This window comes from Alligator sinensis, unplaced genomic scaffold, assembly GCF_000455745.1.
Source record: "Alligator sinensis unplaced genomic scaffold, ASM45574v1 scaffold1456_1, whole genome shotgun sequence".
NCBI lineage: Eukaryota > Metazoa > Chordata > Crocodylia > Alligatoridae > Alligator > Alligator sinensis.
This window is the reverse complement of record NW_005842763.1, coordinates 108007-131583: the sequence shown is the minus strand read 5'-3', so window position 1 is coordinate 131583 and position 23577 is coordinate 108007. Positions and strand designations below refer to the sequence as shown.

Below are 23577 nucleotides of genomic sequence, written 5' to 3'. Positions count from 1 at the left end.
GGGATTATAACAGTATAAAGAAAGAGATAAAATGATATCAATTTAGTTCTTCATGTAAACTTTTTTCCATTTAAAAAAGACCTTGAAGCTGTACCTCACCCTCCAAGTGAGCTCAGACATTTCTGACACAGTATGAAAAGGGGCACAGGAGAAAGGCTGATTTATGCCTAGTTAGTTCAAGCAGTGACATTCAGTTTTGAATGGCTCAGGAGCTATAGAAGCAGACAGCGTTAACCAAACAAGCCGTAGCAACCTGGATACCCCTCGGTGTGTTGTGGCAAACACGTGCCAGTCCAAAAGGTTAAAAAAAACCCCTACAGTATGTAGCTGTTGTGCTGCATTAATGTATTGCTCCGTTTCGTTATTCATGGCTGAAGAAAAGGTGTGTACCAAATGCATGCAGTAAACACACCCCAGACCGAAAAACACCCCCTCACACAAAAGAGAAAACACAATATTTTTATAACATTTCCTGGGAAAAGCACCAGGTAGTCAGTGGAAGCACTCAGGAGCCACAGCCTGCCTCTCACTGAGGTAGAAGTCAAAAAGGACCTTGTACTGCAAAGACTGAATGTCACTGATTATTCATTGATTACTTGAGAAGTCCCTGACAATTGACAGTATTGTTAAAGGTCACAGGACTGTTCCCCCACAGCATTTGTCCTTTTAAACTAAGACTGGTGAATAAAGCAGCTAAATGTTTGTTTTCTTTGTTCCTAGTAATGACCCATCATTAGTTCCTGACAGGCTGCCACAATTCAGTGTTGCAATTGTTGCTGGCCTTGACAGACATACCAGGGTTAATGAGGAGAGGGATGGGGGAGGCAGACTGATTAATGAGCAAACATACTGGAGTTTTGGCTATCAAATTATGCCCTACACGCCATGAAGGTCAGAGAGTCGTTAATACAATTCCAAGTATTCAAAATGGATTAAAGCTAAACCTGTGTTAGAATAATCAAACTAGATGTCCTTATGATCAGTTACCATGCTGCATTTAAGACTCTACCAGTCTCCCAGAAAGTGATTTGTTAGGAACTGGGAAACAATGTCTTCAGGATGCAGAACTTCTTAAACACTGCAGAACGGCTCTGAATAAAAACATTTTAATCTCCTGGGGTCTGATCCTACAATCTGCTAAACAAACATCTCCTGGAAGATGCTTAGATCTCTCAGTTACTGCTGATTTCACAGATAAGTGTGCTCACTTGCAGCAAAATTAAGCTTGCATGAGATATGTCACACTCAAGATTAATACACTGAAAGCTGATGCATCCATAGCACAAAAGTCCCCAAATTTCAACAGGGACCAAGGTAGGTCAGGTTCTTTGGGTAGTGTGCTATATTTTACTAGACCAATTGCAAAAACCCTGCAAGAGACCAAAGCATTGGTAATAATTTAAATGACAGTTCAATTAAAACAGATAAATTCTTATTGACCTATAGTTTAGTCTTTTTGCAGAATAAATTACAAAATAACCAGTTTTTCAGGGTATACTCTTCAAGGTTCTTGTCAAATTCAGTATAGATGTAAATGTTGGGAAAATGCCCCAGTGCAATAAACAGTTTTAAGTTCTTGTGATTCCTAGCTGAGAATGGTAGTATTGGGTTGATGCTGTAGCTATGATGGTCCTGGAAAAATGTGAGGGGCAAGGGTTTTTGTGGGTGGTATCTTTTTTTGGCAGAACTTCCAAAAAAGTATTGTTGGAAGAACATAGTCAAGTTGTCAGGGACCACTGTACCCACCTGAGTGGGAGACCTGGAGAAAGGGTACAGTGGTACCCAAAAGCATGTCTTGTTGGTCCGTTAAAAGATATCACTGACAAAAATCCTTGCCATTTCCGTTTGAGAATGCAAAGTATAGCTAAAGTTTTTAGAAGCAAAACAACATCCAACAAAATGTGGTATCTCCATACACCAAACCATTAGCAAATGACAGATTTGGGGACTTAATTATGATTTATAACACTTTGCAGCTATTCAGAAATGTTACATATTTAATTGATAGTAATATTATACATGTAGTCTATAATACTATCTTTTTGTAACTTGTTGAGGTTTCTTTAAATTCAGAGTGATAAAGTCCAGGATATTTTACTAGTATCATTTTCCTCCAGTTTACAAATGCTTATAAAAACATACATAATAGATGACTATATTTGTTACAGAATACACAAAAATATGCTTTAAAGTTAATTCCCACAAGTTCAAGAGTATAATCTTGGTACATCAACTATAAATCTCACAGAGGTGTAAATACAACTTCACCCCTTCCAAAAGGCAATAAAAGAGACCTACTGATTTAGAATTCCTTGGCTCCAACACCAGGGAGAGCTTGTAAATATCATCTTCTGTGTGATAGAGGTCCAGGGACAGCTATAAACAAGCAGGAAAGGAAACAGTAGCATTTATTAGATCAGATGAGAAATAACAGCACATTTAGTAATTTAAAATACAAGGGACTCAGACTGCTCTCACTGAACCCAAGGGAAGCTCTACCAGTTGAAGCTCAGGATGGAGACGGAGGCTGCTGGTGAAAGCTGGAGGAAGTGCCAATATGTAACAATACAACTTTTGATGGGAATAACGTGACCTACCTGTGAGCTTTTTACACATCTCCCCCTGTTACACATCTCCCTTGTTTCTGCTCCAGTTCTTTTCTTTCCCTGCTCCCTTCCACACCCATCCTGGTAGTCCCAGGACAAAGGAGTAAGTAAAGGAGAAGTTCATTAGGGTTAGTGCTACTATCTGTTCAGTGATGATTATCTCTGCTGATAGGGCACTGCCCCTCACCCTCCATTTATGAGCAGCTATGACCTGGGAGGGTTCCAGGCACCTCAAACAAATTGGTTATTGCTGCTCCTCTGTAAACATCTTACTATGCAGCAATCAAGGAGGTGGCCCTAGTCTTCAGACAACCCAAGAGAATCCCTGAAGTCTGAGACCTTCAGAATCACTGACATAGGCCATTTGTAGACGACACTTTTTAGCGGGTTTAAAGTGGCTTAAACGCCTTTTGCACTGCTTTAATGGCATTGCTGTTTGCACATTTGGTGGTGTATTGCGCATTAATTCCAGCTGCTGCAGCACATTTGGCAATATAATGCGCCTTAAATGACTTTGGGGCGCTACAAAGTAAAACACCTCCAAGGAGTTTTAGTTTCCTACCCTACAGCTGTGGAGGGAAGCATCAGGCTCCATGCAGCTGAGGGGCTACGCAGGCAGACCATGCAGGCAGCCCAGCAGCAGCCCAGGAAGGCAGGCTCCCCAGAAGGAAAAAAAAAGTGGCGAGCCTTATCTTTTTTTCCCCCTGGAGCCTACCTGCCTGCCTGAGCTGCACAGGGGCCTGGTGCTTCCCTCCAAGGCTGCAGTACCCCCCAGGACTGCCCGAGCTGGGTACCTGTGGGTGGGTGCTGCCTGGGGGAGGGGGGTGCTGCTGCCACAGAGGGAAGCACCAGCCCCCCACTGCAGCTCATGGACTGCTCTGCCTGCCAGCAGCTTGCCTTCCCCTCCTCACTGCTGGAGAGGCAGGTAAGGATCAGGCTCCGACATGGGTGTATATGACATGGTGACTTACTTTGCCCTAAAGTGAAGTGTTTTTTTTATAAAACCACTGCTTCAATTTACAGAGAATTAAACCCCTGTGTTGTCTACAAATGCCCATAGATCCTCCCTATGGAGGTACATGGCCAGGCTCTGGACAGAGGAGATTCTTTTTACTTGTGTGAATCAGCAAACTCCTCAAAGTACTTTGTGTGGCATTCCCTGTAACCCCAGACATTTTCATCACACCAGCTATGACTGTATGCTAGTTCTAACTCCTTGAGCTCTGAATGCCACAGGTATTCCCTCTCCTTCTACTTATATATTGAGAAATGTTCCCCCCCACTCCAATAGACAGCCCAAGATTTCTTGAGACTACTGGAGGTATTACCTATGGAGACAGGACACAAACCCAATCAAAGTAAAATATGTTTACAGATGAAAACAAAATGTTTGTGAAATTTGGCAGTTTTCACTCAACTCTAGCAATGCTGCTATCCACTGATGCTGCCTCACTCTAAGGCTAGGGACAGACATTCAAAAAGCCTGAATTGATTCAATCTCTGCAGATTAGTCTAACCTGGCTAGGTGGAACTGGTCTGTAACCATACAGACATCCCCTCTGGACTGAAGAAATGCAGGCACATGCCTGCAGTGGCTCAGGCTCGAAGCTGGGGTTCACTAGAGCAACCCTCCCTTCCCTTGCGCAGTGCTGAGCTGAGGGGTGGGGTGGGGTGTGGCCAGGCCCTGGCAGGATGCTATGATTAGGGAGGGGTGTCCCCCCCACTGTTCCTGACCAGCAACAGAGCCAGCAGGGAGTTACACAGCATTTACTTACACAGAAGGGAGTCACAGCAGGGAGTGTTTATCAGTCCATTGAGAAAACGAAGGCCTCTATCATTAGTTCAAGCTCTTGTTTTAGCTCCAAAAAGCCCTAAATGGGCACTGTCCTTTTTGCCTTTATCCTGTCTGCCTTACACAGACACCTCTCAGCATTAACTTGCATACCATGTGCTGGCTACTGTCCCTGTTGTGGGAGGGGAGGAGGGAATCCCTGCTTGAGCAGGGAGTGGTGGTGGGTGGGGGTGGAAAAATCCAGGCAGATGCTGCTGTGACTGCAGTCTCTGCCGGAGCTCCAGCCAGGAAACAGAGGGGAGGGGCCAGCTCTGCCATGGAACAGAGAGCCCCGCCCAGGGTTGCACAGCATCTGGGATGCTGGGGGGGACTCTGGTTTAAGTTAAACCAGGAAGGGGTCTGGTACAGACATTGTATAAACCAGTTTGACCCAAATCAGTTAAGTCTGATACTACATTCAACCAGGTTTATCTCAAACTAGTTTCAGACATTTTCAAATTGGTTTATGAGCACGGAATATCTGTTCTGTTACTGGTTTAAACCATTTTCTGATCATTTAAACCTTTTTATGTGTAATGTCTCTCCCTAGCCAAAATGCAATGAAGGGAAGAAAGGGAAGAAATAGTCAATACTCCCCGGCTAAGATTACTCAACATAGTGGGGAAACATGTCATGATCATTTTCCTATATTAGTAGGTTCTAGAGTAACCAACATGATTTGAAGTTACCAGCCAGCATGAGGACTCCAGTGAAGTGAGGATTATTCACTTACAAAAGCTTTCAAAGCAGGCTGATTATAGAATTATCTTGAAATCAGAGACTTATGAGGGAAAATTCTTCTGATACAAACAAGGTACACTTAAATTGTAAAACCATCTTCCCAAATTCAACTTTATCTGAAAGGAAAGTCACTCCTTACACTATACTAAAAGAAGCAGATGTTGTTTGAAAATGATGTTATTTTTAGAGTGTACACAACTCATTAGAGACATTTCAATTAATTTTTCCTTATGTTACCAATGTTCACCATTGCACTAAATAATTAGAATGGTTGATCATCACTGGATCACCTTCCTTTCATTCAGATTCATTCTTTTGATTAGTATATTGACTTTTTGGGACTTGCATGCTCATTTTGATAGCTCCATGGGATTCAGGATGTTCTCCTGAGATAGCACATTTGTTGTGGCTGTTACAGTATATACCATTCATGTAGTTAATTATTTGAGTATTGGTCAAGGGTGGCATAGAATTCATCCTTGGTTTCATCAGCAGCATCAAGAGCCTGGGCATACATAATGATGACAGTGGCATATTGGTTCCCTGCCAGTTTAAAATGGAGAGTTATGAGGTGCTTATTAATTCAGTTAGGGAACTCACCAAGTCGGTTTATGAGTTCATTCTTAATGGGAAAATCAATTGCATGAAGTTGGCATTCTCTTTCCTGTTTAACCTTCCAGAAGATGGTATAGCTGCCTCCATGTTCTTTGAGCTGCCCATCTCTCACTTGCCAGGTCTTGCTCAGTGCAACTACATTGATGTTGTTTCACCTGAGTTTTTGGGTCACGATTGCAGTGCAGCACTCTTGGTGTTCATTATTAGGGTTTTCCATGAGGGTCCTGATGTTCCCAGTCCCAAAAATGATGGTGTGTCTTAGTTGGTATTTTCAGTGTCAGGAAGGTGATCCCACTGGATGTGGTTATCCACTCAGAAAGAAATACAGAATACTGTATTAGATGGCCTATGTTTAGGGAACCCTTTGAGCCCCCTCCTCATGTGGGGTGAGCAGAGTAGATCCTAAAGAGGACTGCTTAGTCACAGTTACAGCTGCCAAATCACACCCCTGTCTCATCCAAGTTCTAGACAAGCTTCTTGTAACTGCCGCTTTCATGCCAGTTCACGACTAGGAGCTTCCAGACCTCACAACCCTGCTCTTGTTGCCACTAGCTGGTCACCAAAGGGCTTGAGGAATGTGCTGGAAAAACTGTTTTCATGAAAGATGCCTGTGCATAAATTCTTTTATCATGGACAAGCTGCTGCACATCAGCTTCCACGTGGCTCTTGACAGAATGGAACCTTGATCCAATGGCAAAGAGACCAGGACAACTGGGGATCTTGTTCTGCTGCAGCCTTCATCCATCTTTGTAGTCATTGAGATTCTAACATCTTCTTCTGCCTGCTTTGCTGTTGAGGACTTGTAGACCCATGGCTAGGGGCTGGGTAGGTTTATTATAGTGGCAACATGAACTCATTGTTAAAGGCTTTTCTGGAGGGAAAGCATTGCTATCTGCTGTCCTCACCACATCCTGGTGGTACTGCTACTGCTTGGTCTGTGACTGCTTATTTGTCAGAGTTACTCCTGCTTATTTCACAGCTAAACTTCCTTGAAGGTCATTCCACTGTCCCACATCTGTGGACGTGCTGGGTACATCTCTGGGTACAGTTGGGCACAGCTCTGCCCCACAGCTCTGGTAATCCAGATCCATGGTGAGGCACTGAGTACTTTGGAAGCCCACAGAAGGCCCATTGATGAAGACATCCAACATGGTTTCAAATGTGCAACTTCAGCCTTTGGACGCCTGAAGAAATGGGTGCTTGAAGATTGCAACATCAGATCCAAAACCAAGCTCATGGTTTATGAAGATTTCATGATCCCCACTTTGCTGTATGGAGCTGAGACATGGATAACACACAGGAGACATCTAAAATTATTGGAGAAGTATCATCAACGCTGCCTCTGGAAGATCCTCCAAACCCAGTGGGGAGACAGATGAACTAATGTTAGTGTCCTTCTGCAATTTGCAAACACCATGAGTATTGAGGTGATGATTTTCTGACATCAACTTCACTGGGCTGGCCATGTTATCTGGATGTCTGACTTCAGAATCCCAAAGCAACTTTTATTCTCCCAGCTCAGCCAACGTGTACACTCAGGAGAAGGGCAAAGAAAGTGCTTCAGGAATGTCCTTATGGCCAACTTAAAAAAAAATCAACATCAATATCAGCTCATGGGAGACTATTGCCCAAGACTGCCCCAAATGTAGGAAGAGTCTGTTGCAGGGATCTCTGTACTTTGAAACCTCATAACGACTACAGGAGATGGAAAAGTGGGAATGGCAGAAACAGCATGTCATGGACTAAATCAAGAATCCAGTGCCACGCACCCCACACAGAAACACATGTCCAAGCTGCAGTGGAGTCTGTTGATCCGTGATAGGCCTCATCAGCCATCTTTGGACACAGAGATAAGACAATCATAGAAGACAATCATCCTTGACTGTGAAGGATTGCCAAAGAAGACTTGCGTATATGTCTGCCCAACTTCCCTGCTGGTGTAAACACACAGAACTTCATGGAAGCTAATGATATTAAATTAGATGGTGAAATGAAAGTAGGGCTAGTAGTTTGAATTGATGGGTCCTATCCTGCTCCTACTGAAGTCAATAGAAGTTTTGCCATTTGGAGAAAGTGGCAGGGAAGCGGGAGGAGTGAGTTTGGGGTTGGAGATTAGTTACTTATGCCTATTAACATTCCCAAATATCTGGCCTTTAATAAGCTGATATTTGAACATGTTTGTTGAACATGGGCCAATATCCACCTCCCCTTTAGGCAGGTAAGTAGAACTTACATGACTAAAATTAGCCACATAAGTGACATTTAGGCCACTAGATCCTACTTTTCTCTGTGCATCTTGCCTTGTTTTTCTGAGCATGTTCAGAGGGTATCAATGCTGGCCATTCTATTTCACCTTGGGAAAGTGCGTAAACTTTGTGAAATACTAGTTGGTCCAATAGGTCAAAGCTATTCCATCGTTTTTCAGTTTTAAACAGTGACTGCTAGACAGAGAAACACCATTGGAACAGAACTCAGGAACCCCATCCAGGGCAGTGCCCATCTTACAAAGCCACACTCTTCTTGGCTTGTTTGCCTCCTGGCCCCATATATCTTCCCCTCTTAGCTGCCCAAAAGACCAGCTGCAACAGGAGGGGAGAAGGATAAACTTACCTCAGATTGGTAGTTAGGATACTTTGCTGGGAAGTGAGAGATATAGACTCACACCTCCTCCACATAGTGGGAGATGGTCCTGCAGGTTAGTCAGAGAGACAAAGGGTCTGCAGATGTTGTCTACTGCTCCATAAAATAAACTGTGTTGTTCTTCTCATTCAATGTATGTACGTGTTTACTGAACCCAGTAATCACTGTGCTAATCACTAGGCTGTTGGCCTGGAAGTCTTTCCCTTTTCCATTCTGAGGGACATACACAGTTATGCGCCTTCCTGGAGGAAGTAGGAGCTAATATCCATGCAAGTGCTTTGAAAGGTCACTTAGCTAATAGGAGATACATAGGTCCTACTAACTCAGGGGTGAGCAAAATATGGCCTGCGAGCCAGATCTGGCCCACAAGGCCATTCTATCTGGCCCGTGGGGCTTGTAAAGAATTTATAAAATTAATATTTATCTGCCCTTGCTTCCTGTCAAAAATGACAGGAACCAGGGGCAGTAGGACCCACGGGAAGCCATGGCAGTCTCCTGCAACAGCAGGGCCTGCCTGGCCCCGGCCCCCCAGCTGGAAGCCCCAGCAGAGGTTTCTGGCCTGGGAATATGTGGCTGCCCAGCGGGGGAACCTCAAGTAAGGTGGTGGTGGGGGAGAAAGGGCAGGGGAGGACTCCAGGGAAAAGTGGCCTGGGGAAAAGCTGAGCACAGGGAAAAGCAGCCCTTCCCCTGCCCCATAGCCAGTGCTCCGCATGGAGCTGTCCTGAGCAGGCACAGGCGGGCTGCAAGTGGCTGCAGCGTAGGGCGCTGGCCATGGGGCAGACGAGAGGCTGCTTTTCCCTCTGCTCAGCACCAGCTTGTAACCTGCCCTCACTGCCAGCCTGGGCCCCGTGCCAGCTCTAGGCTCACCTGTTGGGGCTGTGCCGCGGCGGGAGCAGCTGCTTGGCATGGAGGAAAGCGGCCCCCCGCTTGCTGCGCTGGGCAGTGTTTGCCACCGCCGCCTCTGTGCTGCCCAGCATGCGAGCTCTGGGTGGGCAGTGGCAGCAAACACTACCTGGCATGGCAAGCAGAAGGGTGCGGGGGGCACTTTCCTTTGCTCTGAGCAGCTGCTCCCACTGCAGCGCAGCCCGGACGGGTGAGCCCGGAGCCAGTGCGGGGCCCAGGCTGGCAGCAGGGGCAGGTTACAAGCTGGTGCTGAGCGCAAGGGAAAGTGGCCCCTCGCCCACCCCATGGCCGGTGCCCCATGCTGCAGCCACTCACAGCCTGCCTGGGGCTGCCTATGCCTGCTCAGGACAGCCCCACTTGGGCTGTGAGCAGCTGTAGCAGGGAGTTCCGGCCACAGGGCAGGCGAGGGGCTGCTTTTCCCTGCGCTCAACATCAGCTCATTCCCTGCCAGTGAGCAGGGGGTCAGGGCTTTGCGCTGTCCCCCGCTGTACTGCAGGGCTGGGGGGCACTGGGAGTGAGTGGATGCGGGAGTCAGTGGGAGCACAGGGCTGTACTGGTCTTCCGGGGCCAGCACCGGCAGGGCCCAGAGCAGGGAAGCAGGGGTATAGGGGTCCCAGCTGGCAGGGGCTCTATGGAGCCGGGCCAGCTCCCGGCTCTATGAAGCCAGGCCAACTCCCCCCTTTCCCTGCTGGTGCAGCCCAGCCCGGATCCACAGACCCCTGCCAGCCTGCACCCCACTTTGGGCCCCACCAGTGCTGGCCCTGGGACATTGGTCCCAAGACATTGGGACATTGGTCCCAAGATAGTGACAAGGGGGCTGGGCACCTGTCAAGGGGTGGGGCTATCCATGCAGCCCTTGACAGCTTGCTAAAATTGGGTAAGCGGCCTTCTGCCCAAAATAATTGCCCACCTCTGTGCTAACACATCTAAAGGCAGAGCTGGATTTGGCCTGTGTGTGCAAACAAAAAGGCATATATATTGCATATTTAAGGGGTTGGGATTCATTATTCAAACTTAAGCACAAGGAGACATTTTTTAAGAATATGCAATTATTGAGTAATTCTCAATACTTCATGTATTTATAAATCAATTACAGAGTTTTTCATTGAAAGATAAGCAGTGCTGCTTGGAAGAAAGTTTCCTGAGACTTCCTTTATCATCCCTTGGAATGGAAATTTTTAGCTCTTGGTTTAATTTCATTTTAATTTTTGTCCTATTTTATAATTATTTAAAAAAAATAAGTTATAATCTTCTAATTTCAAAAAAGAACTGCACTGAACAAAAGGTAAGATTTACTTTTGGTTTGGTTTTTAGGTACCAGTACTTTGTCTTTCACTTCACTAGACTGTAGAAAGGACTGGGACTTTCCAACTATTTGCATAGCCTCAGAACAGGTTAGTTAAGCAGCGGTTAGAGCTAAAAATAGCAAGCAAAAAATTGTGGCACCAAATGAATGTTATCAATATGCAGCTGACTTAAATATATGGGGCTGGGTAAAGTGACCCTGCACTAGCTCCAACCCTTGTAAGGAATGAACCAGCTGCCTGCTGCCAAAGATGAATTCATATTGTGAAATTAAAAGGATTATAAAACTCGTTGTATATTGGAGAGACTGTACAGCAGATGCTAATATCTCTTCATTAAGTATCCCCCCTCTCATCTTTCAAAAGCAACCGTTTCTAATAACAAATAGGGAAAGGCAATATTATCTCTGCAGCTGTTTTTCCTCTTTTACTCTGCTTCCCTGGAGAACTTCTGCTTGGAACCTTTCCTTGTTTTGCTGTACCTTGGCTACCTGTTTCAGATCTGAAAAAAATTTTTAAACATCACCTCTGAATTTGGTCCAGTGAGTGAAAGGGATATTAGACTGGGGTAGCTGAGGATTCAGAAGGGAGGGGAACACAGCATAGCACAAAGGGAGGTCAACAGACAGTATCAGGGTGTGGAAGGAAGGGTTAAGCTACCCACTGGTTTAACTTAGACCTTACTCTGGATTTTCACTATTTAAGTTACACCTCATTTAATTCTCTTTCATATAACTGAGTTTAATTTATGCATCGCTTCTGAATTTGGCAGTTAGTGATTCAAGCCATTTGTCAGCTTTTCACAGTCTCCCCTACTACATGCATCCAGGGGGAAATATCATACACACCAGGACAAGAATATTCACTTTATTTGACATTCAGCTTCCACATATACTATTGATTGTTTTTCACCTTGTGTAAAGAATGGACTGTCTAGCTCACAGTCTGTTTATTTTTATACAGATCTATGTAAAGGGTTTTACAAGATATTTAAAAGCAGGTTTTTAAGATTATATTTAGGCATTTGAAATTAGCACTCTGACTTTCAACAGCCCTCAATGGCTACCATTGAAATAAATTAGAGGATTAGATCTTGGATGGGTGTGTTAAATTTTTCTAGACTAGATTTTTGGATTTAGACTAGATAATTTAGCTGATAGTCCAATGCCTAATGTCCAGCCATTAGATAAAACACTGGTACAAGTTCTCTTTGACCTTAAGTAGCCATTACTTACAGTGTTTTCTATTATATGTATTTTTGTCATATTTATCATCACTTGCATAAAAAAATATTAAGGAATTAATTGTGTACATCTTTATGTGAATAGCTCCTTTTACTTGAATGAAGTCTCATCTACCTATGATGGACAGGTGTGCTGGAACCTTCATAACACTTACTGTTAGCAGGTTAATTAAATCCATATTTGGTTCTAGATGATGGGAAGCAGTCTGCAGGGAAATCAGTTCACTCAAGGTCATGGAAAGCTGCTGCATTTTCACTATGTTTACTTTGTTCTCATCTATCCAATCTGGAAAGATGACATGGACAGCAATCAAGTCTTTCAAGTGTACTCCTAAAATGGGGATTTTGAAGCCAACACAGTCAGCAAAAGCTTTGCGGTAGTTGCAGTAGTTTCCATTGGAGGAGACCAGTTCTGTCATTTCATTCCAGTCCTATAAACAGCCATAAGATCCAAGACTCAGTAAGAGCATTCATAACAGTTCTTTGACCTATTCTAAATGACACCAAGATGCTGAATTTGTCCATTTCCTTCCCGTCACAGACAATCAAAAACAAGATATTCACACTCTAACTGTTTTTTATCAAGAGCAACCTAACTCTTTATTTATGCTTTAATGGGATTCAAGTGTTCTAAAGCCTAATATATCTTTACTGAAATACTGGTTATACATGAGATACTGGATTTTTCAGTAAAATATTTATTTATACTGTGGATCCCATTGTACCTTTGTAACCTCAGAAGATAGATGAGAGTGCGTTTCTTTGAGACGAGAAATAGAACTGTGGCTTAGACCTCCTACAACTGCCATCAGGGTGTTGAAGTTCTGGAGATGTAGCAACTTCTGCATGAGAATCAAACATATGAACATCAAGCTTAGGGAAATGTATTGCATGACACTGGATGACTGCTGCACCTGTGTTAAAGTAGATGAGTTAGTCACTGCTAAAATACAGTAGGAAGTGTATAGACCTGTAAATTGGGACACATGACATGAATATGTAATGTTAATATCTCCATTTTCTTGTAGAGCAGGGGCACACCAAAATAGGCAAACAGATAATTCATAGAATGCACCCGGAACACAAGAAAAGCAACAAAAGACCAACAGCAATGAGAAGGCATATTACATATTGAAGTGTACACTCTACAGCAACTCATTTGGCAGCCAGAATATTGTCCACCTGTATGGTACTCATCTACTACTCCGAGCCCTGAGTGGTTTTTCCTCCCCTAGCCATGTCTACTGCTGCAGCCATTCTACTACTGCACAGCACAGAAGGTGGGGAGTAGGAAGACAAGTGGAGAGTGGTTAGAGGCCTGATCATTAAATTGCATCTGCGGGTGCTTTTAATAACAAAGTAACAAGCAAGGGGCAAATACCCGAGTCATGCTGTTCTAGCACAAATTAGCCCACGTGCTTAAATTCGCTTAAACAGAGACTTTAATATAGAAATCAATAGGATTTGGGAAATAGCTTGTGCCATTTGCACAATGTAGATGGCTGTCCATGTTACTCAGGCATCATAAGGGCATACTTAACACTGCCTTACATTAAAATGCTGATCTAGAAATAACTCAAAGGAGAAGCATAAACTATGGCTGAAAAAAATATTCATCAAAGAAACAGCTTGAAATCACAGTGGCAGAGTGGTTGTGGTATCTTGGAAAGTTCCAGCGGTGAGCTCAAGCCTGGCTCTGGGCTCATGCCAAAGGCAGTTCCCAGTTGACTCAAAATCTTCCAAATCTTTTGTACATGAGTGCTTGGTCATTTTGGCTGGGGAGTCAAAGAGGAATGGATGTGATGTTAGCCATGTCCCTCCCTGGGAAACTGCTGTCTCTCAACTACCTAGTCCAATGGCTCTTCAGTTTTGGATGGACATTCCTCATTAGTTTTCTGCAGCAATGGTATGTATAATTTTCTTCTATCAGACAAAGCATGGTTCAAAGATTTATCTTACCTGTGCAATGTTGATAAACTTTGTAATTACTTCTGCCCTTTGCTGGGGTGTTGGTTTGCTGAGAACCATAAGCTGGACCCACTTAGAGATACCATTAAATAATGCAATAGATCTCTCCAGGGTAGGGTTGTTTTCCAAGCAGCCATGGATCACATAGCTTTGATAATCTATAAACTAGCCAAGGAAAGAAATGTACATTTAAGCATTGCATAACACTTTTATAGTCAATGTGATACTTGTGCTACTTTTCCTTTAAAACAAGAGGTTGCTATTTCTATTAGGTTTCCCTACTGCACCTGGGCTACCTCTTTAAGTTATATGAAGATACTTTTATGAAAAGTTTATAAAATGTTACTGTTAATGTATATATGTCAGAAAATAGAGCAACTCAATAGGTCTTGAACTTTACCTTCATAAAATCAGCTTGTGCTACAGATTATCCAATACTTATCCCCTCCAGCCATTTTTTGTCATTGTTCATCCTCTTGACACTGAAAAAATAAATGTTCTTTTCTTCTTCTACAAGTTATGAGGAGGTGACTGTGACAGTTTAATTCTCTTGGAGTGAATTACCCTCCAGTATTTTGACAGATTGCATTGCTGACCTAACAAGTGAAATCGATGGTTTTTTGCCACAAAATTCATGAGAGCCAGAGTTCTAGCCTGAACACAACACCTATTTCTTTGTCCACATTTTGATTTTTATCTTATTTTTTTCCAAGAAGACCCTTATGAAACATATTGTCATTGAAGGGATGTCAACCAGATTTATAGTTTCTTATTTCTAGCCTTTTCAAATGTATTGATACTGCTTTACACGGCAGAGCTACTGTGACTTGTGTTTGACTTACCCAAACATTTGAAATATTTGTTTTTAACTGGCCCTCTAACAGATTAAGTCCAGATCTCCAGCAGATTATGTCCTACTCTAACCTAAGTACACTATTCTTAAAAATATGAGCCCAAATTGCCTTTTCCTTGGTCTACTGAACAAAAATTGCTTATTTAGAGACCACCTAACAGCAGGTACAGTAAGTATCTTTCCAGGAGCTGAAAATTTACAACATCTCACTGCTTATAACCTTCCAAATCTTTTTCCAACAATCCTCAATCCCCTTTTCTTTCCATTTCCCACCTTTATTATATGAAACCCACTAGGTTTTGAGATTAACTTTCAACCTACATCTACAGAAGTATGCTCTTCTCTTAACTCCCTGACTTGCCCCCTGCTAATTAGGTGTGCTACCCCTATTAATAGCCACTTTTACCTTTATTTAAAATCTAACATGCCTCTATTTGCTCTACTTATCAACTTCTACCTCACAGTAGGGGAAACATAAGCTTAGCTGACTCCAGCCCATGTACCAGAAACCCTAACTGGTTCAGGAGAATTATCTGAGTTAGTAAACTCAAACAGATAAATTAACTATTATTATAACTATCAAATTGCAAGCTTCCAGTTTAAGCCACCAGTCCTTAAGGTCTCAATTTTCTCTCTGGGATTCCCAAGAAGCATCAAAATATATTTTAAACATTTTATTTAATGTCCAACTCTTTTCTTGGGCACTGTTGCATGTGAGAAATCATTTCCATCCCTCGTTAGACCTAGCATTACACAGATAACCTACATTTATTCTCCCACATTGTATAGAGTTACTTCCTGTTATTTAGAGTCCAGAATGGCAGAAACTTTACTTTGATTTTAAGGAAAACCCTATTCATGTCTGTCTCTCTTTTTTTCATCTCTTCATTGGCTTCCTTATTCTCTCTCTTGAAGCATCAAGGATTAAAAAAAATCTGGACTTTTATTCCTTTTGGTTTCCCAAGTTTCCTCACAACAGTGTCTTTCTGCTAAGAAGAATTAAGTCTAGCAGCCTTACTGCTAGGATAGTTTCTACTTACCATGAAAAGAACCAAGGTCAAGAGAGCATTTACTACGAATACTTGTTAAGAAGAAGCCAGTTCTTCAGTTAGTGTTTATAACACAGTTAAAACTAGGTTCCCCTTTTTGAGAGTCTCGCTTCAGTACTGCAATTCTAATATTCCTCTGATCTCCATTGTCATTGTCATTCAGTTTTTCCTTTTGTTCCAGATGTTTGAATTGGTGATAAGGAGAGAAAGAAGATCAGTTCTGAATTTACCCTGGTTACCATCCAATGCCATTCTAGTCCAATATTTACTCAAGGAAATCTTTTGCATCTGACTTAACAGTAGGTATCAGTTTATTTCAGCATGGGATATACTGACTGCCCTCTTGCTTAGTTCCTTGAAAACTCAACACAAGTTGTTTTGCTGTGTTTTTGTAATTTAGTAAAATGCCAGATATGCAAGATCTGCAGGGTGAGCAGATAGAGACTAAGACGAGCTGCCCTCCCAGGGTGAAGCATATACACTTCCATGACTATTGTAAGCATTTGGGAGTCAGGGTATTGCTTTATACTGGGGTCAATTTTAGGATGCACTAACTTAAGAATGTTCCTTTAAGAACACAGTACCCCTAATGTGTCCAGGAAACATGACAGGCCCTAAACATCAAATACCAAAACAGGGGGGAAACAATGGCACTTGTTTTATGTCCTAAGGGTGTAGCTGCACAGCACAATGAAGTCATGGAGCACAAGTGTTACCTTAAAGCAAATAAAGTCTCAGTTTAAGTGCAAGGCCCTATTAAGAGTATCATTGTGAGTGAAAGAAAGAGCTGTAGGTTTCTTACAGAAATGCGTCTAAAAGACTTGTGCTCTAGGAAAGTCAGGTGTTCGGCTAGTTCAATGGGCTCCAGATGGTCAAACAGCAGGCAGGCTTTTCCTTTCTTAGAAGTTTTTTTCCTTTGTGTGACTCTTCTCATCCAGTCATAGGAGGGACTGCAACAGAAAAGAAGGCTCATCAGATCCTGTCCACACACCTCTGAGTGGGAACCATTATCTGCTGTGGCCATGCCTAGGGGGTGCACAGGGGTACACGTGCATCTCCTGACAGGCAGTGCTCCGGGTTGTGGGGGCACCAGGAGAAGTGCCGCTGGCACTTCTGGGATAAGATTGTGTTGCTTACTATCTGAAGTACTGTACAGTATTGGATTCATAATGGGAACATGGACAATATACTCTCCTGTGCTATATTGTATCATATAATTCATGGAGATCTAACAGCTACATTACAAAGAACTAGAAAAGTATTAGAGTGATATTGTAGCTATGATGATCCCCAAAAAAGTGCAGGAGGCAATACTTTTTGTATGTGATCTCTTTCATTAGACCAATAGTAGAGTTGGGAGAGATATAGAAATGGTTTCAGGAAAAAGATAATCCACTTCAGGTGTGTGTCTAAATGTCTCCCAACTATGCAGTTGGTTCACAAAAATCCATTACAAAGAAGATCAAGGTCTGACTAAAACTGACTTGAATAATAATTCATGAGGATTTAATTTATTTTTCTTTTAATGGCTGAGGCTAGGGACAGACATTACACATAAACCCTTAAACCAGATCAGAAACTGGTTTAAACCTGTAACAGAACATATGTTCAGTGCACATAAACCAATTTGAAAATGGCTGAAACCGGTTTGAGATAAATCTGGTTGAATGTAGTATCAGACTTAACTGATTTGGGTCAAACTGGCTTATGCAATGTCTATCCCAGATCCCTTGCTGGTTTAAGATAAACCAGACTCCCCCAGCATCCTGGCATGCTCTCTGGGCTGTACGGGGCTCTCTGCTCCACAGCAGAGCTGGCCCCTCCCCTCTGCTCCCTGGCTGCAGCTCTGACAAAGACTGCAATTACAGCAGAGTCTGCCTGGATTCTCCCTGCCCTCCTGCCCCCTCCCCTCCATCTCCCACAGCACAGGCCCCAGCCCAATGGACCCTAGGCATGTGGTATGCTAGCTAATGCTGAGAGGTGTCTGTGTGTGTCTTCAATTTTACTGGGATAGGTGGACAGAACAGTGACCCCTTAGGGAATTTTGGAGCTAATCAACAGGTTAGCTGGTAAGCTGTTTAAGAAGAGTTTTAACTAATGGAGAGAGGCTATTGTTTTGCTGATGAGGTGATAAACACTGTTATCAGCTCCCTGCTGGCTTGCTTGCCTGTCAGTTTGCTGCAGACAGTATAAAGAAGCAGGGAGGGAGATTGAAAAACTCCATATCATCAACAGATGCATGCACTGCACACCCCGTGATGCATCAAAGTGGTAGCAGTGGACTGGGGTCAGGAAACACTCCTGACCCTTGAGCAGCCAGCAGTAAAAGCCTGGGATGGTGCAGGAAGACCTCCCTAATCAGAGGTTCTGCTGGGGCCTGGCCACAGCTCCCATCAGCTAAGTGCTATGCAAGGGAAAGTAGGGCTGCTCTAGTGCCCCCCAAGCTTCCAGCCTGAGACACTGCAGGCATGTGCCTGAATTTCCTCAGTCCAGAGAGAATGTCTGTCCAGTTACAAACCAGTTCAGTCTAGCCAGGTTAGACTAACCTGCAAAGATTGAATCAATTCAGGCTCGGGCTTTTTGAATGTCTGTTCCTAGCCTGAAAGACCACAGGCCAAGAAAAAATAGAACAGTAAAGGAAAAGGCATCTTTTAGTTATATGAAACAGCTAGAAAAGGACTATGTTGTACTGACAAAGGAGGGACCATCATAGTTACTCAGCACAGAATGATATGGCACATATTTTCCTTTGTGGTTTTTTGTAGAACACGGGTGTCAGTGAGGATGAATGAGGGTTGCTGGGCCTGTCTATCAGCCAGATTGGGACCAACCCTCTGAGCCATATACAGCATCTGCTGTTCCAGGTCCAGCCTGTACATCACATGCAGCACATGCCAGTCCCATTCCAGGGCCTGCACTGGATATGGTGCTTGGGTTGGACTTGGCACTGCTTGCAGCACAGGAGGTTGGTCTGGGCTGGTGTGCAGAGCAACCCCAGGCCTAGCACATGCTGCATGAAGCACATGGGTTGGACTGACTACACATGCTGCATATGGTATAGGGAGGCAGCTCAGGGTGTGTGCTGTAAGCAGCACACTGCTGGATCAGTCCTGTGTGTTGGTTCTGGCACGCCCTGATCTGGGCAGGCTCAATCTGGACTGGCCCCAGAATCAGTCAGCTGATCCAGGGCAGGAACTCCATTTGGCCATGTGTTAAATAGCGTTGTTAAATCTTTGTTCAGTTTTAAAAATTTGCTCCTTAGGTCAATGGTTCTTAAACCTTTTTAGACTCAGGGTACCCCCTAAAAAATGCCAGCTCTTAGATTTCACTTGTTTCTTAATTATAGAAAAATAATAGCACAATTCTGAACTCAGGAAAGAGTACAACAGGTCAGAATGTTATTGACACTATGGATTCCTATTTGAACTCTCTCTGGGTTTATCACATGAATAATGTATAGGTCATAGGTGGGCAAAATATGTCCTGCAGTCCACCAGGCCATTCTATCCAGCCCACAGAACCCATAAAAAATTTAGAAAATTAATATTTATCTGTCCCTGGCTGCCTGTCAAAGATGACAGGAGCTAGGTATAGCAGGACCCAGGGGGAGCCAGCAGCAAGACCCAGCAGCTGCGGCAGCAAGGCCTGCCTGGCCCTGTCCCCCCAACCCCTTCCTCCACCCTCCACCCTTAGCCAGAAGCTTCTGCCCAGCAGAGTCATGTGGCCTGGGACCCTGGGGCTGTTCCCACCTTCCTCCACCTGAGAGAGACATTCAGATAAGAAGGAGGTGGGGGGGCAGAGGAGGACTGTGGGTGATCGCCCCAGTCCCCAGGGCCAGGCCGGGCTGGCTCCTGTGGTCCTGGTGCTGCAGCCAGGAACCACGTGATGCCAGAACAGTGGGCGGTGCAGGGTGGGTGGGGAAAGGAGCGGCGGCATCAGGCAGGAAAGCAGGGAAATGGTGGTGGCAGGTGGGTGGGGGAAGGAGCTCCCCACTTTCTCTGCTGGTACAGCCCAGCTCCATAGAGCCCCAGCCAGCCTGTCCCCTGTGCTCTTGCCACCCCACTCTGGGTCTCTGCCAGTGCTGGCCCTGGTGCACTGGCATGGGCCTCATGCTCCCACACAGCTGTCCCTGCACTCCTGCACATCCACTTACTGCCAGTCCCCACTGCCTGCTGCTTTCATTTCCCTGCTTTCCTGCCTGTCACCCACCACTTTGGTATCATTTGGTTCCTGGCTGCAGTGGCCAGCTGCAGGACTCAGCAGGAGCTGGCTTGGCCCCTGTGATTCTTGGCCAGCTCTGTGTGGTGCTGGCAGGGCTGGGCCACTTCCTACTGTGTTCTGCAGTTTCAGCCACGCAGCTGGGATGTGGTGCTGGAGCAGCAAGCAGCAGGGAGTGGAAGCAGCAGGAGAAGGGCATTGGTGGCAGATTGGGCAGAAGTGGCAGCGAGTGGGATCATAGGGCCCACGCCAGTGCCCTGGAGCCAGAAGGGGCAGGAGCATGTAGCCCAGGCTTTGAGGAGCACTGGTGGGGGCTCTGCCTGCCATGGTGGGGGTTGTGGGCAAACCCTCCCCCTCCATGTATGCCACAACTCTCCCCAGCCACTCTTCTCCCCCACACAGCCTCTCACCAACCCCATACCCACCCACACACACACCCACATGCTCCCCTACCCCACATCCACACCTTCACACCTATCCCCCCAGCACCCCCACACCACACATACCCACAGCCCCCCACCAACCTATACCCACCCACCCATACCTCCCACATTCCCCCCAAATATACAAGAGTAAGACTTCATTTTAAGCTATTATATAATCACCTCTATGTAAATGACACCAGCGTTTCCCAACCTTTTCCATCCCATAGCACGCTTACATGAATTTAAAAAAATTGTGGCACACCACTCCCTGCCCCTGCCCCCAACAGGTAATATGGCCACCACTGCCACCACCCATGGCCCTGTGTTGCCGCCGTTCCACGGAGCAGGTGGAGGGGTGGCGCGTGGCACTGGCTGGAACCACTCCTTGCTGGGAGCCATGCCCCACAAGAGCATTACAGACAGACAGACTAGGCCCTTTATATATATAAAATGTTTCATTTATTCATTATTTGTGTGACTTTTCAAAAATTCCGTGGCACACCTGTTCATGTCTGACAGTGCACCAGTGTGCCACAGCACACCGGTTGGTAAACAGCGCACTACACAAACACATGTAAATCAGGACAAACATATTTTTTTTAAATCAAATTAATGCATCTTGTAGTAGATGTAGTTAATTTTTAGAATATAATTTGGTATTTTTCTGGTTCTGAGATGGCAAACCTCCTTGTTGAATGGAGTATTTCCGGGGAGGAAGGAGAGGGACTTCTGGTGTTGAAGGTCAGGGGTTAGGGGGCGGGACTTCCGGTCCCAAGATGGTGACCAGGGGGAGGAGCACCTGTCAGGGGGCAGGGCAACCCTTGCAGCCCTCAACAGCTTGCCAAAACTTAGTAAGTGGCCATCCGCCTGAAGTAATTGCCTGCCCCTGGTGTAGGTACTTCCATTTCTAACATTGCAAATATTGTGCAGCACCCTTAAAAGAATCTTATGACACCCTTGGGTGTATAATACCCTGACTGAGAAGTACTGTCTTAGGCTAAAATATTTATAGTAGTAAGCACAAGCCACACTATCTGGAGTTTAATTTCCAACATTCCTAGGTTTTGGATCTAGGACTTTGATTCAGTCACCCATACTAAAAAAAAATAGTTATGTGGAGATCAACATAACATAACATAACATAAACACAAATAGGACTTCTGAAGCTAAAGCCACAACAGCACACTGCACACATGTGCCCTAAGAATCCATTTTAAATTAATCAGATTTCAAATAAGAAATTTGCAACAAACTGACATAAAAGTATGGTGGGAGGGTTAAAACAAAATGCTTTGGTTAAGTTAACCATTTGTTAGTAATTATTCTTCTAGCTCTAAGCACACTGAGAAATGTACTTTTAGACATAGAATTCAAAATATTATTTAAAATATTAACTTTAAGACCCAACACTCATGCCCTTTCATTGTAATCTTTGTAAAAAATGTCTTACAATCTTCCCTGACACAAAAGGTTATTTCCATGCTGTTTTTCTTTACATTAGAAAACACCAGTAAGTGTCTTCTATAGTCTAAAGGAAACCTGACAAGCAGATGGACTAACTAACGAAAGAGCTAATATGGCTTCTTTGCTGACATTAGAAATTCAAAGGTATAAGATTCCAACGTAAGGCTCTATAATTTATATTTCTAATAAAAGTATGGCTAAAACTAAGCACTCCAGATATTATGCAGTTAGAAAAATACCACAGAGATGGTATTTTTACACTGTAGAGATGCATCAAACACTGTGAAATAATCATATTCAGAGTAGGAACTGAATTGTCAGAGATTTTTGGAAGCTAGACAAGGAATCTGAAAAATCTTAAGCTTCCCTGTTAAATGTGATACTTGCAGCATACATAATAAACATACCCTGTTTAACCATGCCCTGTGGGATGACTGGTGCAATGTTCACTCATTCCCTGCAAAGAGAACAATGTTTTCTAGCAATAGTAAAGTAGTGTTTTTTTTCTTACCAGCATTGACTTTGCAACACACATGGGCAGGGACATAATTTATTCCTTTCAGATGTATATAAAAATGCAGTAAAGAGAGGATTCTTCTTCCTTAAGAATCATACAGGTCTATCTTTATAATCATAAATGGGATGATAGCTTTATTTCAAATTTTGGACTGAATACCACTTTTTTGGAAATTGCTTGCTGGTGTTCTCCACTAACTCACTTTGGGTGCCTATACACATACTCTGATCCATTCTAATTGAGTCTGCTCTGCATTCTAATTAGAACACTCTAGCATTGCTGCAGCGTCATGTGTATAAGGTCCAATGGGTTTAAAAATGGCCACTGGAGTACTTTAACTAAAGCTTGTCAACTGAGCTTTAGTTAAAGTATCCCACAGCCCTTTCTAAATGCATGGGGGCTTAATAGATATGACACTGTGGCATTTTAATGAGAGTGTCTATCCTGGAACCACTTTAATTAAAACACGCCCCCAACCCCAAGTATTTGCATAGGCACCCTGAAGCCCAAATGCGATCCTCAATCTGAACACTTCCTTTGCAGGACTCTGGCATTACAAAAAAAAAAAGGAAAGGTGCATAAGCACCTGAGAGAGTATAGCCTTACATGCTAGAGATGTCAATAAGGTGGATATGAGCCTCATAACCAAGCTGGGTGGCTACTTCCCGGAATTCCTCAGTCAGACGGATTAAACCAAGATCCAAGTTAAATTCTGCAGGAAACTCCAAAATCCAGTATCTGAAATCATGAGAGAAAGATTAGTCAAAGATCCAGGCACAACATTCTGGAACTGCATAGATGAACTTCTGATGTGGTGCCAAACTAATCTGAGTGTTATACTTCAAAGAATGAAATACAAACCAAATAGTGGCATGAGTTTTTAGAAAGTGGTCATGCTTGATGTAGTGGAAGTTTCAAAAGGCTGAATAACTCCAGATGAACATTTATGTTTAAAACAGGATTGCATCCCTTGCCCCACCACCATCCAGGCAAAAGCATTAGTAGAGGTTGACTGGTTTAAAAAGCTCTTATAAAATGTACAAGAACTGACAGTATTCATACAACTACAATTTTACCTCATGAAATAGCAGATTTTTAAACGGAATTCGTCGCAATTTTCCCCACTGGCATCTCTATAGGTAGACTAGTTAAGGAAGGAAAAAATCATATTTATGGTTTCAGCACCATTTACTTTGTAGT

The 23577-nt window shown here is 43.8% G+C and overlaps 1 protein-coding gene across 10 annotated transcripts in view; it reads right to left on the bottom strand.

Moving 5' to 3' along the window:
• The window catches only part of RASGRP3 (RAS guanyl releasing protein 3), a 114035-nt gene that overhangs the window by 33225 nt on the left and 57233 nt on the right, over window positions 1-23577 (bottom strand). For 5 of the 10 annotated variants that reach the window (XM_025216744.1, XM_025216748.1, XM_025216745.1 and 2 more), the window contains 7 exons: window positions 23454-23516; window positions 22984-23115; window positions 16556-16703; window positions 13843-14016; window positions 12609-12797; window positions 12039-12314; window positions 2299-2376 (listed from right to left, as the gene is read on the bottom strand). In XM_025216744.1, coding sequence (XP_025072529.1) covers window positions 2299-2376; window positions 12039-12314; window positions 12609-12797; window positions 13843-14016; window positions 16556-16703; window positions 22984-23115; window positions 23454-23516 — 1060 coding nt within the window. Of the gene's footprint in view, window positions 1-2298; window positions 2377-12038; window positions 12315-12608; window positions 12798-13842; window positions 14017-16555; window positions 16704-22983; window positions 23116-23453; window positions 23522-23577 lie in introns of all 10 variants that reach the window. The other 5 variants (XM_025216749.1, XM_025216750.1, XM_006034688.3 and 2 more) reach the window with 4 other exon arrangements.